The sequence below is a fragment of the Ictidomys tridecemlineatus genome, chromosome 6 (genome assembly GCF_052094955.1).
Source record: "Ictidomys tridecemlineatus isolate mIctTri1 chromosome 6, mIctTri1.hap1, whole genome shotgun sequence".
NCBI classification, from domain to species: Eukaryota; Metazoa; Chordata; class Mammalia; order Rodentia; family Sciuridae; genus Ictidomys; species Ictidomys tridecemlineatus.
The window spans coordinates 140,275,173-140,301,594 of NC_135482.1; the positions used below are offsets into that span (position 1 = coordinate 140,275,173).

Consider the following 26,422-nt stretch of genomic DNA (forward strand, 5'->3'; position numbering starts at 1 on the left):
ATCACACAACTCTCTCCTAAGAGAGTTCAAAGAAGTAAAAACAGTTTTTAGGTAGACATTAATATTATTTTTTAAATAATATTCTTAATTATAATCAACCAATTGCACTTACACGTAAAACTTTTATATATTTCATCCTCCACAATACTGAGGTGAAGTAAGTCACCACTGTTTTATCCTTTTCTTCTTTTACTTTGGCACATTTGTATAAAATTTTATTTTAATACACAAGATTTGTTTCATCCAAATATATTTTTACTTTCTCATCAACTATATTCTGGTACACATATATTTCTTTACCTCTTTTCACTCCAATGTACAGATATCATTTTGCCTTGATTTTGAAAAAAAAAATTTCTGTGTTTTTTTTAGTCATACATGGTAGTAGAGTATATTTTGACATATTTATAGAAACATGGAGTTCATCTTATTCTAATTAAGATCCCAGTCTTGTCGTTGTACATGATGTGGAGATTCACTGCAGTGTCATGTATGTTTACCGGAAAGTTATGTCAGAATCATTCCACTGTTTTTCCTATTCCTATTCCCCCTCCCTTCTTTGGATGGAGATAATTTTTTTCTCCTTATTTTAGTTTATTGTGTATAACTTTCTAAAAAGAGATCTAGATTGTTGTATTGCAATAATTTCCTTTATAAACAATATTTTAATATATACATGGAATTTTGTATCAAATTGAACCAACTTCTGAGTCATAAAGTAAGCCTTAAAAAATCACAACACTTGAAATTTCAGAGAGTGTATTCTCTGACCAATGTGAAATTAAATTATAAATAAATAGCTAAAAGATAACTTTTAAAATGCTAAACATTTGAATTTAAGGAATTCAATTTAAAACACCACATGGTCAAAATTAGAAAATGATTTGAACTGAATGATAATAAAAATGTGATATATCAAGCTTTTTTGAATGTAGTTAAAGAAATACTTAGAGTAGAACATTTTGTTAAGTGCCTTCATTTAACAAATAACAAATGCTGAAAACCAACATTTTATGTTTTATCTTAAGAATATATAAAAATTAGAGCAAATAACAATCAACAAAATTGAAGTGGAAAAAGAATTAAAAATCTATTAGTAAGATAGAAAATAAATATATGAAAGGATTAAAAATAAACTTTCATTTTTCAGAAAATATATGTAATACAGTTTATAAACTCCTTTCTAGAATAAAAAGAAATAAAGAGAGAAGAGAAAGAAATACTTACATCAAGAGAAAATGAACAAACAATACTACATATTTTACAGACTCTAAAAATAAAATATTTGATGTTTATATTATTATTTACAAATTAAATTATGAGCAAAAGAAATACATCTGAAGAATTTTATGATTTAAAGAACCTTATACAAGAAAAATAAAACAGAAAGAAATTTGAAAATGCTCTGCATAGTGTGGTCATAGGTGCATACATATCACAAATCTGATCATAAAACTTAAATAAAAATCAAAAACACACCCCAAGTTCCAAAATAACCTTTCTTGCATTACTATTCTATATTCTAATATTTTTAAAGTCAAGGTTTCCATTTTGATAATCTCATGAACTATATATAAAAACTTACTACTAAGTTATTTTAAGTAAGATATTGTGGTATCACTACAGTATAAACAAATAGACAAATGAAACAGATTTGTATCCTCAAACAGAATCAAACAGAAATCTTGATTATGGGAAAGGAGAAGCTGAAGAGCAGTGAGGAGAACCCAATTATTATGACAAACAGGGCTGAGTCATTTGGATATTAAGTATACAAAAATATTATTCTTAGCGCTTATCTCATAACATATCAAAAATTAGTTCAGAGTGCATTTTAGATTTAAATGTGAAAAATAAAGCAATAAAATATTTAGAATACAATATAGAAAACTATAGTCAAAGTATTGGAATGTGAGATATTTGTTAACATAGACCTAAAAAGGGTTATCAATAAAGAAAGATATTACTGTTGAAATGTTTTTAAAAATACCATTAAGAGGATAAGAAAGTAAGCCAGAGTGTGAGAAAAATATTTGGAATACATACAATCAACAAATGCATTGATTCAACTATAAAAATAAACTATAAATAAAATACAAACTATTTTTAAAAGAACATTAAGACATTAAAAAAAATAAATAGGCAGAACACATAAACAAGAGTGCTTCAAAACATGACACCCAAATAGGAAATTACTATTGCAAAGAATGATTGATGTTGTTAGTCCTAAAGGAAATGCAGACTAAAACTCCAACATCTCTCTACCACTTATCCACCAGAAAGGTTAAAATGAAAACAGCCTATAATACTAGAGCAGGTAGAGCAAGTGAAACTCATTACACTAATGAAGGGAGTGTAAGTCAACACAGCTTCTTTGTCAAATGAATTGACAGCACTTTCCACCTTTCATTTTTTTTGACCAAAACATCTCATTCCTTAATATCCATTAGCAATGCAATTATATGAAAACACCTGAACAAGAATGTTTATAGGAACATTAATGCAGTATTAATGAAGTTTTTAACAAATAATTTTATTGTAATTATTTTGCATTACTATCCTATATTCTAATATTTCTAAAGTCAGTGTTTCCATTTTGATAATCTCATGAAAACTGATAGCAGATTGTTTTCTTTATAGGACAAAATAAAATTATTTGTATTTAACCAACAGTAGAGCACTATCATCACTCTTACTTACTCAAGGCACAAATAATTTATTCAAATTAATTCAGAGGTAATTTGTGTAATCCATTTTCTTGAAATCTACAAACTACTCTTTCAGAGCAGTTTATTCATTCTCATAGCATTGGCTCTTCATTTTTGTCTTTTCTTGTTTCTTTGTGCTCTTATTTGTTTGGCTCTTATATTTATTTATTTATTTTTAAACAGACAAACATACCTAGTTATAAAACACTTGTATATTGTTTAGCCTCTTGTCTATCTGAATGCTTCCTATAAAATTTGGGAAAATGAGCATTCTCAACTCTGATACCCAAGTAATGCTGTTCTGTTTAAAAATAAATTTCCTTTAAATATTTTAAGACCAAATTTTATCCTTAAAGTATGGAAATGACAATAGAGCTTGTAAAAAATTAGTAATTCTTTAGGAACTGTAGTAGGGATTTTCAAAGAGAAACTAACTTTTTTTTTGTGACTATCATATGCTGTTAGCAAGTTTTCATTTTATAGCCAATTTTAGCCACTCTATACTGGTACATCTCTTGCCTAAGGGCTATAAACATTAATAGAGTATCTGATACAGAAGTTACTCTCTTACCAGGAAGGCCAAGGTAAGATGTGAAATGCAAGGAAAGCAGGCAGTGTAAATACAAAATCATACCCTGCCACTGCTGGGTTTTTTTGTTTTGTTTTGTTTGTTTTTCATTTGTTTGTTTGTTTAATAAAGTGGCAACCAGGGGCCAAAAAAAATTCGTAAAATTACATTGTTTTCAAAAACAATACATTAAAAGTACAAAATTCATTGTCAGTAATGGTTTGGAGAATGTTTATCCACCTTTAGATCCTCTCTTAAGCTAAAAACAGACAATAATCTCATTTTGGGGAAAACTTTGTTATGTCCCCACGCTAAGAGGAATCTGAAGAGTTCCTGAATACACAATAATCATCTTCGAATTACTAATGTGTAAAGAAAGATAATGACTACTGCGTAAATTTGAACTTGTGTGATCACTTCCTCGATAACTGTTTTAGAGTATGTATTGGAGGAGGGAAAAGGGGGCTCAGGTTTTGGTTTGGTTTGATGTCACTGTAATATATAAATTAAAATATTATCACCACTGCCATATATTCATGAAAAAGATTACTGTTACATATTTGAAATATTATCTACATTTCAAAACAGGTACATCTAATTCAAAGATTTGTGGATTCTAGAAACATTACAACTTTAAAATCACATCCAAAAAATGTGTGAAATGTAGCCAGGACAGTGACACATATCTGTAACTTGGGAAGCAAAGGCAGGAAGTTGTAAGTTCAAGGCCAGCTTCAGCAATTTAGTGAGACATTTGGCAACAGCTCTGTCTCAAAATAAAAAGAACTGGAGATACTGCTTAGTGGTAAAGCTCCCCAGGTTCAATACCCTGTACACACACACACACACACAGACACACACACACACACACACACGAAAAGTGAAATGTCAAGCTTAAAAAAGATCTGCATTTCTAAATGTAATTTAATATTTTTAAATGTGTCCCTAAATGTTGGACATATTAGTATTTTCTTAATTCCTCTTCAAATATGAGAGTTTCAAAGTTGTTTACTGTATATATATTTAACTTGAAGAACTAAACCTTTTGAAATTTATGACTGCTTAACACACCATTGTTAGCCATTTTCTCAGTTCTCCACATGACTTCTTTTTATTCTTTGATAAAATGATGAAGTCTGATTTGCAGACAATATTTGAAAAAAATATAACTCTGAGGAGCTGAATAATGATTAAATAAAGTCTAAAATATGAACACAGAAAAAGCTATTCATGTGAAGTTAGTATAACAAATGCCCCTCTGAATTTAAGATACCTAAAACGCTATTATCTCACCAATAAAAATTCAATGATTTTTTTATTAAAATATAATACCTGTGTTATATTAAAATGTCCAAAAAATCTCAGTCTTTTTAAGTTTTTGGTCAATTTGAATTAGTATCCAACTAAAGCCAACTTATATTAGTTTATTATATGTCTGACTCACATTCAATTTAAAACAATTACTTCTGCATGTTTATTTATTCATTTTTTTCATTTTTTTTTTAGTCTTTGATTTGTGGAAAAAATCAGTAAATATTCTTGTTAAATGGGACACATTCTAGATTCTACTATTTGTGTACTTACAGTAATTTTTTTGTCTTTCTTATCCCTCTCAGTTTTTATGTTTGTATATTTCAAAATGTTTGTGGAAAAGGTTTTAAAATTCAAAAGAAATTCTGATAAATAGAGTGTATATCTGTGGCTGCATGTGTCTATATGTGCCTGCTTATTTTTGTAATTTTGCACTTATTAATCTGAGCATGTAAAATCAAATATTTATATGCTAGGCAGCTTATTCTTCAAGGTGATTCAAGTTTCGCAGGTGTTCAACCAGTATCTCATTTCACACATGTCATCATTACAGCACACAAGCCCTTCAACCACAATGTAAAAATGCATGTGATATCTTGAGTAATGACTATTGTCTGTAACATAAATTGGAGATCTTTTGTAACAACTTGACTTATTTTCAATAAACTATAGGTATTTTGGGTTGTTTGTTCTTGTATTTTAGGTGTGTGTTGATTGAAAATTTCAATTGGTGAAAGAATTGGAGCAAGAAAACAAGCTAAAAATATGTTTGCTGAGTTTGAAAGGAAATATTTTCTTCTAGTCTATTTTTATACCTTCCCTTTTGGATTCTTACTAGTTTTTGTTTTAATATTTGAACCAGCAACTGTGAAAAGGAATAGTTCTAGCTTCATTCTTAGCTGAATTAAAGCACATTAATTAAAATAGTCTCCAGGATTTTGCCACTCAAAGTATTATATATAGATATACATATTTTGAAACTGAAATTCATTTTTTGTTCATTTAAATAATTTGGACTCACTAACTTCAATTTCTTTTTTTTGATTCATCAATTAAATTTTACTTTATAATAATTTCATTCAAATCCCAACTAGGAAGTGGAGTGATTATAAGCTTGTTTACCAAAATTAGTATATACCTTTAAAGTATTTGGAAAGGAATCATTTCTTTTTTAAAAAATTTGTTCTTTTTAGTTAAACATGAGAGTAGAGTGAATTTTGACACATTTTTACAAACATGGAGTATACCTTATTCTAATTAGGATCCCAATCCTGGGGACATACATGATGTTGAGATTCACTGTGATATATAATTATATATACACAGGAAATTTTTGTCAAAATCATTTTACTGTCTTTGCTATTCCTATCTTCCCTCCCTTCCCTTCATTACCCTTTGTCTAATCCACTGAATTTCTATTCCTCCTCCTTCTCTCCCACCTTGTTTTGTGTTAGCATCCCCAAGTCAGAGAGAACATTTGACCTTTGGGTTTTTGGGACTGGCTTATTTCACTTAGCATGATAGTCTCCAGATCCATCCATTTATCAGAAAATGTCATAAAGTCATTTTTCTTTATGGCTGAGTAATATTCCATTGTATATATACATTTTCTTTATTCATTCATCTGTTGAAGTTCACCTAGGTTGGTTTCATAGTTTACCTATTGTGAATTGAGCTGCTATAAACATTGATGTGACTATGTCACTACAGTATGCTGATTTTAACTCCTTTTTATACAGTGAAGTGATATAACTGGGTCAAATGATGTTTCCATTCCTAGTTTTTTAAGGAATCTCCATACTGCTTTCCAGAGTGGTTGCACCAATTTGCAGTCCCACCAGCAATATAAATGTTCCCCTTTTCCCATATCCTCACCAGCATTTATTGTTACTTGTATTCTTGATAATTGTCATTCTGACTGAAGTGAGTTGACAACTCACTGTAATTTTAATTTGCATTTCTCTAATTGCTAGAGATGTTGAAAATTTTTTTTATATATTTGTTGACTGTTCATATTTCTTCTTTTGAGAAGTGTCTGGTTAGTTCTTTTGCCTACATATTGTTTGGGTTATTTGTGTTTGTTCGGAGTTAAGCCTTATGAGTTCTTTGTATGTCCTGAAAATTGAGGCCTTATCGGAGATGCAAGTCCAAAGATTTTCTCCCATTTTGTACTCTCTCTTCACACTCTTGATTTTTTTTCTTTGTTGTGAAGAACCTTTTTAATTTGATACCATTCCATGTATTGATTATTGATTTTTCTAACCTCAATTTCTTGACATACCAAACTCCCTCATGGTGAATACTAGTAATCTTTCTACATATCTTAGGAGTGGCAGTTCTATTCAAGTTATAATTATTTCCTTAAGTTTCAAAGGCTCTGTATTTTTCTATTAAATGAATTAAAAACATCTTATCTAGGAAATCAGACAATCAATAAGCTGATCAAAACTTATCTCTTTAGATACACTGCTATCTCATACTTCTTTGAATTTAGCCATACTACAAAACTATTTCCTCAAAGCTAGGCACACATATTTTTAAACTGTAGCTCTTTTGCACAAATTTCTCTTTCTTTTCTAGCAAATTTAGGCTAAACTTTTAGAATTCATGTAAAAGCATTTTCATCAGACAAGTACACCATGATTCTCTCAGATTTTAGCCAATTCTTTGATTCATTACTATAACACTCTACACATACCATTTTAAGGGCACTTGTTTTGCTGTGGAAAACATTTGTGTATCTAAATTTTCCTAGTAAAAAAGAAATCATGATATTTACCTTTGTTAAATGAATTTGTAGTATATAAGCGTATAGGCATGTTTTTTAAATACCTTAAAGTTTAGAAAGCTATATATTGTGGCTATCAATTGCAAACACCTGCTCAAATGGTTGAACTTTTAAGGAAAAAAATGACTTAGGTTTTTTTCTCATGGCATGCATTTGAAAAAATTACCATTCATCAAGTAAAAATTGAATGCAATTAGAATGGGTTATGTTCTATTGTCCTTGAATTTCAGGTATGATCCCAAAACAGACACTTGGACCATGGTGGCTCCTTTGAGTATGCCCCGAGATGCTGTTGGAGTGTGTCTCCTTGGTGACAGATTATATGCTGTTGGTGGCTATGATGGGCAGACATACCTCAACACCATGGAATCCTATGATCCACAAACTAATGAGTGGACACAGGTAAGATTGTCATCTACTAAAGTTACTTCAAGTATAAGAATTAACTTCATTTACTTCTTTTGGAGTAAGAAGATACAAATAGTGATGGTTCTAGCCCAGTTGCCTTCAACCAACAATGATTTAGTCTTAGGTTAAGATTGAAATAAATATCATTAAATCACATTTTATGTATTTTTCTGTTGCATGTAATATTAAAATAAACTTGTATTGAAAAGGGACATGCCTGCTTCGCTTGCATTTTCACTTTATAATAAGCCATACAAGGAACAGGAATTGAATTTGAGTTAGCTGAAGCAAAAAAGTAAAAGTGTCATATACTTCTTACAAAATCCTAACACAAGTATATTTGGTTTTACACACAGTTAGAAAAAGGAAATTGGTGTCTGCAAAACTCGACCTTTTTGCCACTCATGTTTGCCTGTTTATTGGGTCCATTCTTACTTAAGAGAATTTTCCATTTGATGCTGTTGTAAGCTCCCACTCATAATCTTCATAACCACAAATGAAATAAAATAAATTGTTGTCCCAGTTGAATTAAAAAGAAAAACAATTCTAAATAGCTTTTCGTATATAAAGTACCCAGTCCTTGACAATGACTTTATGCAAAAGAGGTAGGGAATGATTGGCTTAAATGGGACATTAGCCCCTGAATATAGTTAGGGACTCAGGTTTATGCTAGAGTGTAGCAGCTCCCATTCTGAGTGCATAGTTAGAGGATGCATGCTGGAGTGTGTGTGTGTGTGCGTGTGTGTGTGTGTGTGTGTGTTAGGGAGGATGAAGGCAAGACAACCCAAGTAGACCTAAGTTTACAGAAAGCACCTGAAGCTTACAGCTTCTATGTCCTGAATACATTCTAAGACTTGTGTCCTTACAGTCAATTGCTCTTTCCTTTTTTCTTTCACAATTTCCTCAATATTTGTATCATTTTGTTTATTAGTCAGAAGTCTAAACATAAGATATATTCCAAATAAATACATAGCTTCTATCAATGAGTGCACTGATTTTCCAAAGTCTTACTTGAAGTTGATTAATGATCACATCTCATATGCATTAATGGATGGAAGTGCAGAATAAAATTTCTAATGTACAGGCTAAGGTACCTGAATTATGAATCTCCCTCCCCCCTAAAAGAAACCTCTTGAATTCAATAAATATAGATATATTTGGTTGAGCAAGGGAAAATGGAAAAATGGAGGAAAGAAGGTGAAATATTAGGATAAATGAGTTCTGTGAGTTGCTACAATTCTTCAGTTGTGAGAGAAACAATTTTTATCCAAAGGGTACCAAATATAAAATAAGTTACTAATGACTGCTTTTCACATTGTTGTACTAAAAGTTTAGATATATTTTGAGTTTTTAACTTTGAGTCCTTAGTATTTCCAAAGAGCACTACAAGAATTAATGATATTTTATTTACTTAAAAAGTCTCAGTTCAATGGTATGTAACTGAAATGTATCACTTATACAAATGAGCATTAAAGGAAGTTTATGGGTGTATAAATTATATATAATATCTTCATAACGTATATGTAGTATAGAGCCATTATGCTTATCATTCCTCTAAAATTAAAATCAAAATAATGCATGCAGTAATAATAAGTTTTAAAAGCCTCCTAAAGACTATTTCCCTCATCTGTATTTTGTTACACTCTTTTGTATCATATAATGTCTTACAAACAGCAAGGCATTATGTTTTATAACTTTATTTTAGTATAAAAAGCATTAATTTTAAAACTTTTAAATTACTTTAAGATCTTACTTCCACATCTTTTCATTATTCATATTTTTAAGACATTTGAGGGGACTATCAACAGACTCACACAAAAACCTTTTGAAAACTCTGAGGATTCCAGCCTATTGGAAATGTTTCTTATATATGACATTTAATTCCATAAATTTCACTCCACTTACCCCTTATGAAATCCATTGGTTATCCCATATATCATTGACACCCCCCCCCAGAACAAGTGGCTGATCATTGGAATGAATAAGGCAAAATAGTAAAATACCCAAGGATATGATTATTTGTAAAACGTTCCATGTAAGCTAGAATCAGAAATGATGAAAACAGATTAGGGAGTAATTCCCATACATAAGTCTTAGTGTGTTTTGTAGAGAACATATCCACATATCTGTGTGTGCATATGAATGTGTTTTAAATAAATTTGACTGCCATTAAACATTAGGCTTATTTCTGCCATTTAGTTTGAAAAATACAATACATGTGCTTCAAGACTTATAAAGAACTTTATTCTATTTCTGATAGCCTGGGTAAAATCATCGATTCCTGTGTTCTCTTGCTGTACTCTTCCTGCCACGTTCTCACACTGTATGCCTCTACCAGCTGAGTATAAGAAAACAAAACAATGTGTCTTTTTTTTATATAAAGAGAGAGTAAGAGAGAGAACTTTTTTTAGAGAGAGAGAGAGAGAGAATTTTTTAATATTTATTATTATTATTTTTTTTAGTTCTCAGCAGACACAACATCTTTGTTTGTATGTGGTGCTGAGGATGGAACCAGGGCTGCACGCATGCCAGGCGAGCGTGCTACCGCTTGAGCCACATCCCCAGCCCAACAATGTATCTTTTAATAATCTGTCTCCAAATACTATCTTGATTGGTGAAATATAGGGAATATGTGAATGTTTCTCATGCCAATTAATTGAAAACTGTCCTTTCTACTCAGTTAACTTTAGCGTGCATGTGTTCAGTTTATTTTCACACAACATATCATAGGATTGAGAATGTGTTCAAGGGAAGCCTTTTAAGATACCTGCCAATGTAGATATACATAAAAAGTAAAGCTACTCAATCTGTTTGCAATGGAGTGCACAGTACTTCCCAGTATTGAATGTATATCAGAGGGCCTTTGAGAAACTTTTCAAAAACATTTACCCAGTACTCATCCATTTCTATTTAATGGTAGGAATACTACATATATATTTGGTAAAAGCCCCTTAGATGACTCTGATGTGAAACAACACCTGAAAACAATTAGGTAACTACAGAAACACAAGGAAAAGCACATGTATTTTAGAGTTAGATGCATTTCAATTTCTTCACTTTGATGATGTGTGACTTACATATTGCCTCTTGATGCTTGCCGCTTAATGCTCTATTCACTCACCAGTCACATGGAGCACGTGGAGATGACTATACACAAGGTGACTGCAGATAATTGTGGTGACCTATAAAAATTATTCTTAGCACAAAATCACCTATGAAGGACTTCACATGTTCCTTTCCTCCTCTCAGTTTAACATCAATTCTAAAGGAAGATATTTATTATCTTTTATTACATTAAATTAGATTTTATAAACAATGTACTGAGTGAAAGGAATAAAAAATTAATATTATTTGAGTTCTTTTAAACTTACAGTGAGATAATGGGTAACTAAATACATTAGAAAGAACTGATAGATAATGCAGTTAATTTCCATATTTAGAAAATGAGAAAATGTTCTTTCTCAATCCAGCTCATATTAGTTATTTTATTTCTTACTTTTTATTCACCTTATTTCTAGAATGAAACAATAGTATTTAATTTCTAGTCTACCCTGAATCTTTAGATCTTAGAGAACCATAATAAAAATTGATATCAAAAAGTCAAATTATTAAAATGTTGATTTACTTCTAAAGAATAAATCTTCATTATAAACTACATTAAATTTTTAATATATGTATAGCTATTTTTGTATTTAATATTATTTTTAAAATCCAGTTCTCATTTCAATGATTGTCATAACTTGAAAAAATTTAATAAGCCAACAGCAATTGTAATTATGGCCTATTTATGAGAAAATATTGAAGTTACTCCATTGTATGTCTCTGTCTGGAATGAATGAATAACACATTTAATTCAATATAATATCTGGGGAAATAACTTCAAAATAATTGCAGTGAGTGTAATAGCTGTTTCTTCTCAAATATAGTCCAAGTTATCACTATGAAGTATCATTGCAAAAATATACATGCAAACTGAAGAGTAAATCTTTATTGAAAATTTTTCTATAGAAATTTCATTTTACTGAAGCTCTAGTTTATTATTTTTCTTAAAAATTCCATAAATGACTGAAGGTATTACCATTTTTAATATACAAATCACTGCCTTTTTAAAAATGCCATTGTCAATGTTTCCATTTTAATATACTACTTGTGAATGAAAGGAGAAAATGCAAGCATATTTATAATTTTTATAATACTAACCTTTTAAATATATTATAATTTGCATATTTTACTCTGAGAGTAAAATTTGTCTGAAAGTTGTTTTTTATCTTTTTGGACAGATGGCATCCTTGAATATTGGGAGAGCAGGTGCCTGTGTGGTCGTCATCAAGCAACCTTGACTTATGTTTATTTTACTTGGAGGGATTTTATTTGCTGAAGTGGTTATTTTTATATCATATTGCAAGAATGAGAATGTCCTGAGATGAAAACATTTCAAGAACAAGGATTTCTGTAGATTTACCTACTGATGTCAAAAGAGGTGAAGATCAAAGAGAATTATAGGGAAGAAGGAAACATCAAAGTGGTGCATAGTTCTGGCCATATGTTAGTTCAGGAATGGTAATTGGTAATTTATTTTGTATTGTAGCATACAATAACTAGAGTTACCAAAGGCTTGTTTTTTCTTGAGCAGTTGAAAGGAGACTAATATTTGTGACATGAATAAATTACATGACAGCAAATCATTCTATTGTTTTACAATCTGTGGCGATATGGAACAGGTTGCCAAGAGTAGAAGATATGCTGTTTCATCTCACAGAATCTGATTGATTTACTGTTTTCCTAATCAGATGTGGTCATAACAGGAAGCAGAATAATGTTTTATTAAAACAACCTGCTCCTTCCTCATTTTTCTAAGCTACGAGGAAAATTAGAGAATAGATTCACGCTTGTCTCTTGCATTCAGAAAACAAACTGTCCTGCTATTCAAAGCTGCATATTTCATCAGAGACAATGGTTGAAATGTATTGCAACCATATTAGCAATCTAAACTGGCAAAAGCAAGGAATTGTTTTCATTAGGCTTGCCACATTGCTTTGTGATTTGAACACACTGAGCCAAAGAATCAATACAATTATGGGCTTTTGCCTTATGTTGAGTTCAGTGTAAGCATGGAAGCTAGTTATTCTGAATGTTTTATATATATATATATATATATATATATATATATATATATATACACTGCATGTAAAGTCCTTTAGAAATTTTGTTCTTTAAAAAATATATTAGAATTTTTCAAGAAAAAATATAATTCATTATGTTGGAGTGTTTATGATTATTACTGTAAAGAAGACAGGCTTCAGATTCTCATTTCCCATTTTTTCAAACTTGTTACATTGATTTGTACATTATTTTAAGCCAAATGTTTGTAGTTGTTTAAATCATAAAATAATAACATTGCATAACATCCTTAATAAATATGCCCATGTAAATTTTAAATACAATTAATAAATAATAGAACATTTGCTTTTATCAGTGTATCTTTCTTAAATAGATTTTAATTTAGATCTAGGTTGAAATTGACAAGGTATACTACTGAGAAAAACAGTGTTATTGTCTTACTTTTCAAAATTAGAGAAACACAAATTGATTTCCTCCTAAAGCAATACCATGCAGACACCATTTGTGGTTATTGTTGTCTTTTGTAGTCACTGACTTGAGACAGTATTAGTGCCTTGAAAATATTCATCATATAATAAATTAAGAATTGTTCAGAAGTTTTAAAATGCAAATAAATTCTTCTTTTTTAAGTCAGTGTAGACCACAAAATTAACTTATTGTTGGATGGTGAAAAATGTTTGGAATCTAACAACTAAGGAAAAATTATTGAGAGATTTTCCCAAGAATATATTGAGAAACTATAAATTCCCCAAGATCTAGATAACAAAATTATTACTTACAATCCACTACAGAAAAATTATGTTGTTATAGATAAAGATCTAAGATGCTACTGATTGTTTTTAAATTCTGATTTAAAAAAATATAACTCTTACCAGTAGCAAAAAAATCAACTCGAATGAATTAAAATCTTAAATGTAAGACCTAAACTAATAAACTCCTAGAAGAAAAAAAAAGGGGGACACATTTCAGGACATTGGAATGGGTTAGTTTCTTTTATTGGACAAGATCCCAAATGCACAGGAAACAAAAGCAAACATAAACAAATAGGATTATATCAAACAAAAAATCTTCTGCACAGCAAAGAGATCCCATCGACAAAATGAAGAAGCAATCTTCCGAATGGGAGAAAGTTATAATGTGAATACATGGTGGTGTAGAAAACTCATGTGTGAGACAATGCAAGAATGTACAGAGGTGAAATGATCAGATCATGAAATCCATAAACTTATCTGTGGATTAATTCACTTGAATGAATAACTGGATGGTAACTATAGGCAGGCAGATTGTGGCTGGAGGAAGTAGGGCACTAGGGTCATGAATCTGTGGTTTATATTTTGTTCCTGTTGAGTGGAACATCCTCTGCTTCCTGGTTGTCATATCCTGAGCTCTTTTTCTCCACCACATCTTTACACCATGATGTTCTGTCTCATCTCTGGTCCAGAGCTATGGAGTTGGTCAACCATAGACTGAATCTATGAAATCATGAGCTGAAATAAACTTTTCCTCCTCTAAAGTGTTCATGTTGGATCTTTTGGTCACAGTGACACAATGCTGACTAATACACTATCTAATAAGGAATTAATCTCCAGAATATATAGCAAAACAAAGAGCTCAATAGCACTAAAACAACCTAATTAGTAAATGGGCAATAGAGCTTATAAGCTATTTTGTAAGTAAAACAATAGGTATATGGAAAAATATTCAGCATAACTAACCATTAAGAAGGATGCAAATCAGAACCACAATGAAATATTACCTCACTCTTGTAAGAAAAAAAAGTGCTGGAGAGGGTATAGATTAAAAGAAAATCTGGCATATTGTTGCTTAGAATGTAAATTAGCACACCACTATGGACATCATATTGAAACTCCTCAAATTATTAAAAAAATAGAACTACCCTATGACACAGCAATCAACTACTAGGTATACAGCTAAAAGACATGAAATCAACAGTAGAAGGATGACTGCACTCCCATAGTGTAGCACTATTCATACGAATCAAGAAATGGAAACAAGGTAAGTGTTCATCAAGTGATGAATGGATAAAGAAAATGTGGTGCACGTACAACATGGAATAGTATTCAGCCATGAAAGAAGGGAATCTTGTCATTTGCAACAACATGAATGAAACTAGAAATATGTTAAGTGAAGTAGGGCACAGAAAGATAGGTACTGAATAACCTTATTCATATGTAGAATATTAAAAGGTGACCTCATAGATATTGGGAGTAGAATGGTGATTAACAGAGGTTGGAGAGGATGCAGGAAACAGAGGGAAACTTTTATCAAAGCATGATAAGTTATAGTTAGATAAGAGCAAGAAGTTCTGGTACGCAATTACACAGTAGCATGACTATAAATAACAATAATATATTGTATACTTCAATGTAGATATGAGAATCTGAGTATTTTTTACTAAGCTGGATACTAGATTCACAAAATTACAATTCAATGTATTCTTCTCACTTTTGTTTTGGAAATGTAGTTATTTCTTATTAAAATACATTTATTAAAAAAAACTCGAGGAAAGGATGTTTTCATCATAAATGGTGATAAATGTTTGAGAAGAGAGATAAGTTTAAACTGATCTAAACATAATGCAGTGTATAGAAAAGCATCATATGGGGGCCAGGCAGAGTGGCACACACCTGTAATCTCAGTGGCTTGGGAGGCTGAGGCAGGAGGATCACGAGTTCAAAGGGAAACTCAGCAATGGTGAGGCACCAAGGAACTCAGTGAGACCCTGTCTGTAAATAAAATACAAAATAGGTCTGGAGGTATGGCTCAGTGGTGGAGTGCCCTTGAGTTCAATCCCCAATAGCCCCTCCAGAAAAAGCATCATATAGTAAACCATAAATATGTCTAACTTGGGTCTTTGAATAAATTGAAAGAAGAAAAAAATTAAAATAGTATTAACCAGAAAAAATTAAATATAAACAGTACAACACAAAGTTTAGCATCTTAATTTCTTATTGTTAAGTATATTCACATTATTGTGAAACCCAACTCCAGAACTATTGTATCTTGCATAACTGAAGCTTTATATGTATGAGACAATGTTCCTTGTTCTCCTCCCCTAACCCACAATAACCTACATTCTACTTTCTATGGATTTAACTATGCTATACACTTCATATAACTATAATCATACAATATTTGTATTCTTTTTACTGGACATATTGCCTTTTATGGCAGGGTGTGGGGTGATGCTAGGGATTGAACCCAGAAACTTGTGCATGCTAGGCAAGACTCTAAAACTGAGCTATATCCCCAGTCCCTTGCCTTTTGTTTTTTAGGACTAAATAATACTCCATTGTATGTCTACAACATGTTTTGATGATCAATTCATCTATCCATTTGTACTGGATTGCTTTCTGTCCTTAATTTTTGTGAAAAGTTCCACTCTAAATGTTTGTGAGTATCTCCTCACAATTCTTCTTTTAATCCTTTTGGATATAAATCTAGAAGTGGAATTTCAAATCACTTTTAGTTACAATATTTTTGAGTGACCCTCATACTATTTTCCACAGAAGCTACACCATTTCATATCCCCATCAACTGTGAACAAAAATTCCAATGTCTCCACATCCTTGCTAGTACTTGTATTATTCTGATTATTGCAATTTTGAACATCTTTTCATATACTTAATGACACTTTTACAATTTTTTGTAAAATGTCTATTCAAGTACGCTGCCCATTTTAATGGGGTTGTTTGCTTATGCTACTGTCAAATTGTAGGACTTCATTAGTTACATAATTTTCAAATATTTCCTCCCATTGTATAGGCAGTTTTTTTTTTTACTCTATTGAGTCCTTTGATGAAAGTACCTTAGTTATGAGATTTAACATTTTTAATGCATTTTTTCTGCTTCTCAGTCTCAAATCCTTCATTACAACATTCCACAGTTTGAAAAAAATAAAGAATTAAACAATTGTCAAATAGGAAAGATATTTTACTATAATGAGCAAGAAACACTTTTCCTTTTGAATCTATATTTTGACAAATGATAGTAAAGAAAAAAGTGTTTTTATCTTATCTTTATTTTACATTCTGAGAATAAAATTAGTTCACCAGAACTAAAGTATTAAAATATGTTGAAATATTAATTGAATATTGAGTATATTTTTTAAAAACACATTTTTTTCTGTTTCAGAACTTCAATCTATTATTCACAGAAATGTTGAAGCATTATCTTCTTTACTGCATGAGTCTGACTTGGGGGTGTTCTAAATGAGGATTGTAGAATCATTGTGTCTTCCTATACTCATTAATTTGAGATTTGCATATTTTAAGACCTGTACTTATGAGAGACAGTTTTCCTAAGCTCAATGCCACTGTGAAAAAATACACTTAAATGGTTTTTTAACAACTCTACACATTTTCTTTTCCCTCTATCTAGATATAATTTTAGAGATAGCTAATATAATATACAATCGATCAACAAACATGAAAAAAATGTTCACCATCTCTAGCAATTAGAGAGATGCAAATCAAAACTAATATTTCATCTCACTTCAATCAGAATGGCAATTATTAAAAACATAAACAACAATAATTATTGGTAAGGATGTGCAGAAAAAGGCACACTCACACATTGCTAGTGGGATTGCAAATTGGTGCAAGCAATCTGGAAAAGCAGTATGGAGATTCCTTGGAAAACTTGGAATGGAAAAACCATTTGACCAGCTATCCCACTCCTCAGTTTATACACAAAGGTGTTAAGAGTCTGTAAACAAGTCAGGATGGCACCTGGCATTTTGCCAGGGGGAGTGGTTTGTGAGGTGGCACCAGGGAGCCATTAAGTGTGGAGATTCCTTATTGGTTGACTGCTGTACCTAGTTTATGCTAATTAAGATAAGCTGTGTGTAATGTATAAATACCTCTGCTGTCCTACAATAAATGGCTCCCACTCCTGCTGTATCAATGTACACAAGTTGTTCCTCACCCCCGGTTATTTTGCTGCAGCTTTTTTCCTGATAATCCTTCTTCTTCTGAACTTTCTTTTTCTTTCTTACTAGACTTCCTGGGCTTCCATCAACACATGCCCTACCTATTCTTGGTTCCACTGGGGTGCCTCCTTCCCTTAGTAATTTACTTCTCACCCCTTCCATATTTTTATCACAAAGACAATACAATACACTGAGACAAAACAAGACACAAACATAGTGTATCAATCTTCTCCATTTTCTCGAAATGGCCATTTTTCCTCTCGTCCTATCTGCCTAAGGATGAGAACAAGCAGATTTGCTCTGGTCCTATCTAGGGATGGGCAGCTTTTTTTTTTTCTTCGTCACTTACCCTGGGCTCCGAGTATGGGCCACCATCTGCCACAGTCTGCCTGCAGCAAAATAACCAGGGAGTGACGAACAACTTGTGTACAGTGATACAGCAGGAGTGGGAGCCATTTATTGTAGGACAGCAGAGGTATTTATACATCACACACAGCTTATCTTAATTAGCATAAACTAGATACAGCAGTCAACCAATAAGGAATCTCCACACTTAATGGCTCCCTGGCGCCACCTCACAAACCACTCCCCCTGGCAAAATGCCAGGCACCATCCTGACTTGTTTACAGACTCTTAACACAAAGGACTTAAAAATAGCATACTACAATGATGTAGCCACATCAGTGTTTATAGCAGTATATGTCACAATACCTGAATTGCGGAACCAACTTGGATGTCCTTCAATAGGTGAATGGATATAGAAACTGTGCTACATATACACAATGAATATTACTCAGCATTAAAAGAGAATAAAATCATGGCATTTGCAGGTAAATTAAGGGAGCTGGAGAATATCATGCTAAGTGAAGTAAGTCAATCCCAAAAAAACAAAGGCAGAATTTTTTTTCTCTGATATGTGGATGCTGGTCCATAATGGGGATAGAGGTGGGGATGGGCAGAGCATGGGAGGAATGGAGGAACTTTGGATAGGGCAAAGGGGAGCAAGGGGAAAGGAGGGGGCTTGGGGATAGGAAAGATGTTGGAATGAGATGGAAATCATTACCCTAAGTACATGTATGAAGACAAGAATGGTGTGAATCTACAAATACAACCAGAGAAATGAAAATTTGTGTCCTATATATGTACTATAAATTGAAAGGCATTCTGCTGTCATGCATAACAAATTAGAATAAATAAATAAATTTTTAAAATGTGATTAAGAGAACTGGAATCTGGGAGCAGCGGTGCATGCTTGTAATGCCAGCAGCTCAAAAGGCTAAGGCAGGAGGATTGTGAATTGAAAGTCCGAATCAGCAAAAGTGAGGTGCTCAGCAACTCAATGAGACCTGGTCTCTAAATAAAATACTAAATAGGGCTGAGGATGTTGCTTAGTGGCCGAGTACCGGAGTTCAATCCCTGGTATTTGCCCCCCTAAAAAAAAAAACTGGAAAAGTGTAAACTACTCATTAAAAAACAAAACAGCAACAATCTTCTTCAATTGAATTAAAGCATCCTCTTTGATATGAAATACATATAAAATGGTAATCTACTTTTATAAATATTGAAGTAATTTTAAATTATAACATTTTATAAGACTATTTAATATATTTATTTCATTCATATTCAACAAATATCATGGGTTTAAAATTGTACTGATATCATTTAACTTTTATAGACATTTTTAAAATACAATTAAAAAATTTTTGCAGGGATTTTATTTTTTACTGATATATTTCTCTAATATAATCTGCAATTAACACATTTAATTCATAAATTACAAAGAATATTAAAGGTTTAAATAATTACAGGTAAAAGATTTTATATTTATGATTACAGGTTTTTAATGCAGCAACCGGTGTCAAGTAGCTATGATGAAATGTACCTTTTTTTTTAGTCTTAATATTTTAGAACCTTTGGCTTCTTCCAGGTGCTTCTGACACCCTCTGCTTGCATGCCTGTGTGCTCTTTTCCAGGGTGCACTATTTCTCCACCCACATATTTTCACCAACATATAGCTTACACAGATAATATTAGCAAATTGGAGTGGACAACTCAAAAGAATAGAGGAGAAGATAAGTGAGTCTGTGGCTATGTTTTGATCGATAATATTTTGTTGTAACCATATTCAAAACTGCTTAACATATTTATCAATATTTTTACAAGTAATCATTTTCCTCTTGGGAGGAAATAGTCTCTGCATATGTTCCAGCATTTATCTGTTTAGTTTATATTAGGTTAGTACTGCTTATATAGAAAACCATGTGTGTACCCAATTTACCACATGGGGTCAAGGAAGAGTAGATTGGACAATGAGCTCAGATAGAATAAGAGACATTTTTCAAGGAAAACAAGTTAAATTGAAATTTAATTTTGATCAATATTTTTAAATTTTTTTAATTAATGTGATGTTTCAGTGTTTAAATTTACCCTTTTCCTTGAAGTACATTTAAAGGAATTTCAATAAAATTGAGCTAACAATAAAATTAACAGTGGCTTCTTTCTTATTCCTTTGACTCATGTATTACTAATCCCATTTTTTAAAACTGAGAAATGTCTATTTTCTAAAATTTGATATCTAGTTAATTGAAAGTTACTACATGTGAAAAAATACAATCAATATTTTGTAGGGAAATAAACTAAATTTTAAAGCAAAACAAAATGCATTATTATTGTCAATACCAAATTGAGAAGTTTCTTCTATTTGTAGTTTGATTTGTAGTCAAAATGCTATCATCTACAATGCCTTGTACACAGTCCAGATATTCTTTCCATGATGGATAAGAACTGAGAACATCAATTTTCTATTACACAGCACTACAGGGGTAGAAAATAAAAGCTATTGTCTGTTAACCCCCAAATGCGGAATGATAGATACATGTCTAAATGTGACTATTTCTCTTTGTAAATCTCTGATCTGGGTGTGTGTTGGGAGCTGCCACATAGGAGTGAGTGTGGACCCTTAGCCTGGAGTGATGGAGATGTAAGACTGGTTTCCACTGTGGGCAAAACAGGTGGATCTCACCTTCACTGAGCAGGGGAATGAAGCTCTAGGAGTGGACATCACCCAATGAGACTGGGCTACACCCCACGCCCCCTGAAACCCAATCTCTTGCCTCATTTGGGTTTCTCCAATGTCTTCCCCTGGATAAACAGGGCTTCAAGTGGACACTCTCTCTTTTTTGTCTTCCTCTCTTGCTTCCCTTGAGGAAGCTGGGGCAGAAGAGCCTTGCTGAATCCCAAGAAAAAGCCGTGGGCTTGGCAGGTCTGTGTAGGGTCTTCCCATAGGGCAGATGCAGAAAAAAATCAAGTATCATAACTATTCTGATGACAGTATTCTAAATAATAAGGCTTTTGTTTTATACATAGATGGATGAATAATATTCCAAAATTAACACTGTATATTTAATTACTAGGAAGAATGTGCACATCTTCCTTTCTCCACTTACACAGGTCAAAGAATTAAATATTGATTTTGATGAAGAAGATACAGTTTTATTATCAAGTGGTTATTATTAGATTTAAATCCTTCTATCTACAAGGAAAATTGATTATTTTAAAATGTCAATACATGAAGTTTTTTTATCATTTACATAAGTTAACTATTATTTCTACACAAATATTTACTTTATTTAGTCACTAAACAAATATTTTTAATGGTCTTACCTGGGAGACCAAAGTGAGCATTTGGCATGTGAGTGTTCAAGGTTAACTATGATTTCAGCATTGTTGCATAGTACAACATGTTTCAGTCTTAAATGAGAGTTCACTGGGCAGAGTATATGTAATAACGTATTTTCCCAAGTCACAGCTGTTCTTTTAGAGTTATTGAGGATTATGTAAATTATCATTTTTTATTTATACCATATTCATTACAATAGTTCTTCCCGAAGTTAAGTACTATACCTCTGTTAGAGACTGAATATATGTATCCCTCCAAGTTTATGTGTTGAAGCCCTAATTATCAATGTGGCTGTATATGGAGAGGAGGCTTCTAAGGAAAAACTTAGCTATTAAAAGAAGTGTAGTGTAGAAGCCCTGAAACAATGATTTAGTGTCTTTGCAAGAACTCACCAAGGAGATCTTCCCCTTTTCCTCTCTCCCCTGCACATATGCTCAGAGGAAAGGCCATGTGAAGAAAACACGGCCATATATAGGTCAAGAAGAGAGCCTTTACTAGAAAACTCACAGCAGGGGATTGTGATCCCAAACTTCAGCTTCCAGACTGTGAATCACACAGCCTGCAGTATTTCACTATTGCCTCCTAGCAGACTCACATAATCACCAAAGACTCAGAAATTCATCATATTTATTTAAATTTGTCTGAGTGTCCTGATTTTTCATCTGGAGTTATTTTTTCAAGTTTAAAGAAAATAATGCATATTTGTGTTGTACAATTAATTGAAAATACTCATAATGAAAAATTGTCTTACACTGTATCAGAAAGCCATAGGGAGTCATATATATATATTTACTAATAACAATCGCAAAACTAAAACAGACCAACTAAGAGGCTGGGCTATCAAAAAAAAGCACACCATAAAGAAAGGTGAACAAGAGATTAATATCCAAACGTGTAAAGACAGGAAGAAAAAGTCAATAACCATACAATGATTATCACAATTATTTTTTATTTGTTTCTGTTTACAAGTTCATGACACTGAACCCAGGATATTTTTGAGAATTGTCCATCTTATCTACCTTCTCTGCAGATGTATCCCCATTCCACAAATTAGTATCCTAAGAAAACAGTAAATTAAATGGCTGAGAAGATAAGCCTTTGACAAAATAACTAGATTTTAAAAAGAACTTGAGATCTCATAAGACAAACGCCATTTATTTTAAGAATATATCAACTATTTAGCATATAAAAAGTAAAATTTTTTCTACTCTTTCATAATATAATTAAGTAATAAGATCTAAAATAATATATTAAGAATGGACACACACACAAAAAAAAAAACACAAATAAATCGTAAGTGTGCACAAAAAAATTCCAGAACCATTACAAATAACAATTATCTGGAAAAGACCAATACAAACAGAACACATACATTTAGTATATAGTCAAAGTGATATTGAAAAAAAAGGGGGATAAAATGCAGATTTGATGGGATAAACTTTTATACATTCCAAAGAAATTAAAATGTAGTTTTAAAAACATGACTTATACCAAAATAAGCATTTTAATTAGCAACAAATTAATGTTTAAGAACAGAAACATTATCTTTAAAAATCTCCAAAAGATATTAAACAAATTGCCTGTGAATAATTACAAATTTCAAAAAATAAAGACAAATGACCTAAGGAAAAGATTCCTGCAATATACAGAGTCAGAACTCTTATGCATGAGTCTAGATGACAATGGAATATATTAATTTAATTTGATGAATTGATTAACATATTTATCATCTTATTTAGACTTATTGTAGTTCAAATATAAGCCCAGTCTTACCTCTCAAAATTTATTAAAATGTTAAGAGCCTTTATTTCTTCACCTGTTAAACATAGTTTTTGTTTAAGACAGATGATGCCTCCCCTAACCCCCCAAATTTGGTTCATTAATGGGTAAATCTTGTCCTAACATTAGGAAAAAACTAAACTAAAATCTCTTTATAAGTGGGCTAGTCATGTAACTAAAATATGCCTATAATAATGTCTAAAACATAAAGCATTCAAGTTCATTAACAAAAATAAATACTTTACATTTTAGACAATAAAATCTGTGTTCTAATTGAATAGAAATATTAGATTTTTATTTTAAAACACAGATATTGTATGAGAACAAGTATACACTGTGATAGTTACAGTTATAATTATCTGTTAATTATGACTTACAAATTATAAAAATCATCCCAGTAAAAATTTAATCCATTATATTTAGGAAACACCTATCCTCCCATTTTCATAGCCAGCATTATTCAAAATAGCTAAGATATGGATTAACCCAATGTACTCATTGATGAATAAATGGACAAAAAAATGTAGTGTATATATATATATATTACATAATAGAATAGTCTTTGGACTTACAATGAACCACATTTGATCTCAGGAGACTTCCTTATATTTGATTCTACAGAAAATAAAAGCTATATTTCTTAATTACATATTTCTAAACTTACGTGATCCCTCTTCTCAGCCTTGATTCTTATGACACCATCTCTAATTCACTATAAATAGTTTCATCCTGACATTGTCCTTTTCACTTCAGACTCCATACATCATCTATTTCATGTTGTTTATTCATTCCTTCACAAATACATGCCAAAGTATACCCTTAGTTTCTGTTCCATCCTAAATTTCTATCCATTTATATGGAATATGAAGATTTTGTCCATTCATTGATCAAGGGACAACTATTCTGTTTTACAAATCTAAGATCAAAAATGTTGCAATCTAGAAATTTTCATGTATCCTTTAAAATTTTTGAGACTTTTGAGAGGGTTTATCATTTCAAGGACACTTTGTATTTAAAATTCTATTTCCTTGAAATCCATTGTTTCAAACCTCTATACCATACTACCATGTTCTACTTCCAGTGTACTATCTGTTCAAAACACATCATTTAACCCAGTCTTCTGTGAGCAGATCTATGAGATATGGTAGAAATGTGAAGGTTAACCTGCCAAAGAGATCTCTGACAATAATATCTTGTAGGCAAAAAGAGGTTATTTGGCCATGAATGTCCATTTCCAGGAATGTAATATGAAAAAAAACTACAGGAGATGAATGTATACAATATACATATGCATATCATACACTTTTATATTTTCTCTGATACTAGACTAAATTTCTTAACAATGGTCTGGTTAATGTTTGTGCAATTAGGTAATCACATCGGAACTCCGTGATATTTGCACTTCCCATAATTCCTCTTCTTAGAGACATTTTACCACGGCTTTTGATGGATACTTTTGCCTAGAGAAGATTTCTCTTACATTTAGAATTGTCCACAATTGTTCATATGGCTAAAATCACTACAGTGACTGACACAGAAAGAGAAATGAAGATGAAATGAAACTTATCTTTACATAAATCTGGTTGGACAATAAGGAGTTAAGTATAAAAACACATTCTTCCTGTGAGCCTATTTAGTTTCTTTGCACAGGTGTTTTCCACATTTTGATGGTCCTCATAGTTGTGCTATGAAAGAAGGAGAATGACATCATTGCACCATGTTACTACTAAGGAAATTACTCACAATTGTCAAATGCTTAACAAATCCCGTGTCTTACTGATAAACCCCACTAAGACTCCCAATCTAGTATTTTTGAAAGCTGACTATGCCATCTAACTCAGCTGCATTTCTCTAGTATCCCTCTTTGAAATAAAATTCCTGCTAAAAATAGAGGAATTATTATTTGGCTATTTGATTAATAAGACATATCTAAATACAGAAAGTGTAGACAAAACATCAGTGTTACTATTTTTAAGAAAGTAGTACTCAGTCTTTTTTTTTAATTGTACTTACATCTCTGAAACACAAAATATTTTCAATGGTAGCATTTAGAATATACTGAAGTCTTAGAGTATACTGAAACTATTTTCAATTTTAATGTTGACTATATGTGTTAAAAAATACATAATATATTTTAAATTTTATAGACTATATAATCTTTTCCAGTTTTCTAATATGGTAATACTAATTTTTTTCCTATAATATTTACAAATAAATCCACTTTAAAAGTAAAAGTAAATAATGCACTATCAATCCGACAGTTAAAATCAAAGAGAAGATATTTGAAGATTTTACTGGATACTAGACTAGTAAAGAATAGAATCTTTAGTACAATCTAAGAGAAGGTATATTCTCACAGAGTACTAGAATTTAATGCTTTTAATTGAATCATTATATAGTTTTAAAAAATTGAGCTTTTTAATACGTTTGATAAATGACCACAGTTTAAAAAAAACTAACAGACAAATAGAAGCTAAAATATATTTCTATAGTTTTATATTTCTAGGTTGAAAAGTCTGTGTAAAAATTTTTTAAGTTCTTGTATTTTCTGGTAATTCCTCTTTTAAACTTAACCCATGTCACTCATTAATACTGTGGATGGCATTTTAAGTGCTATAAAAATTGTATAAATAATAAGAGGAACAAGTACTGAAAACAGTATTCTAGGTAACTTTACCACTTGGTTCCTTGAAAAGAGATAACGAGAGTTTTTTCCTTATAAATATTCCACTATTATTTTACTATATAATTTCAAAAGACCCATCTTATGAACTATAGTAGCTCATTTGTAAATCTAATACCTTGTGAATTAGATAAATTTTAGATATTTTTTTGCTCTAAGTTCCTATGATTTGATATGCATGATAATTATATTTCATATATACGCAAATTCTAACACAGAATTTTATATGCATTTTTCAGTCATATATATGCATGTGTATGCTTGGAAAATTTTCATTTTATCATTTCAAATTAATTTGTGGTTTTTAGTAATTGAAAATTTATGGACCATTACATTTCTTCTGCTTGGAAATATATGAAAATTAAAATCATGTAATATTCACAAGAATATTAATATATTCATAATACACAAACAACATTATAAAAA

The 26,422-nt window shown here is 31.3% G+C and overlaps 1 protein-coding gene across 1 annotated transcript in view; it reads left to right on the forward strand.

Annotated features, from left to right (window-relative positions):
* Nucleotides 1–13,255, forward strand: part of Klhl1 (kelch like family member 1) — a 364,387-nt gene extending 351,132 nt beyond the window's left edge. Inside the window, exons 10-11 of the mRNA XM_005324822.4 lie at nt 7,606–7,777; nt 12,064–13,255. Coding sequence (XP_005324879.2) covers nt 7,606–7,777; nt 12,064–12,123 — 232 coding nt within the window. The 3' untranslated portion in view covers nt 12,124–13,255. The remainder of the gene's footprint in view (nt 1–7,605; nt 7,778–12,063) is intronic.
* The last annotated feature ends 13,167 nt before the right edge of the window (nt 13,256–26,422 follow it).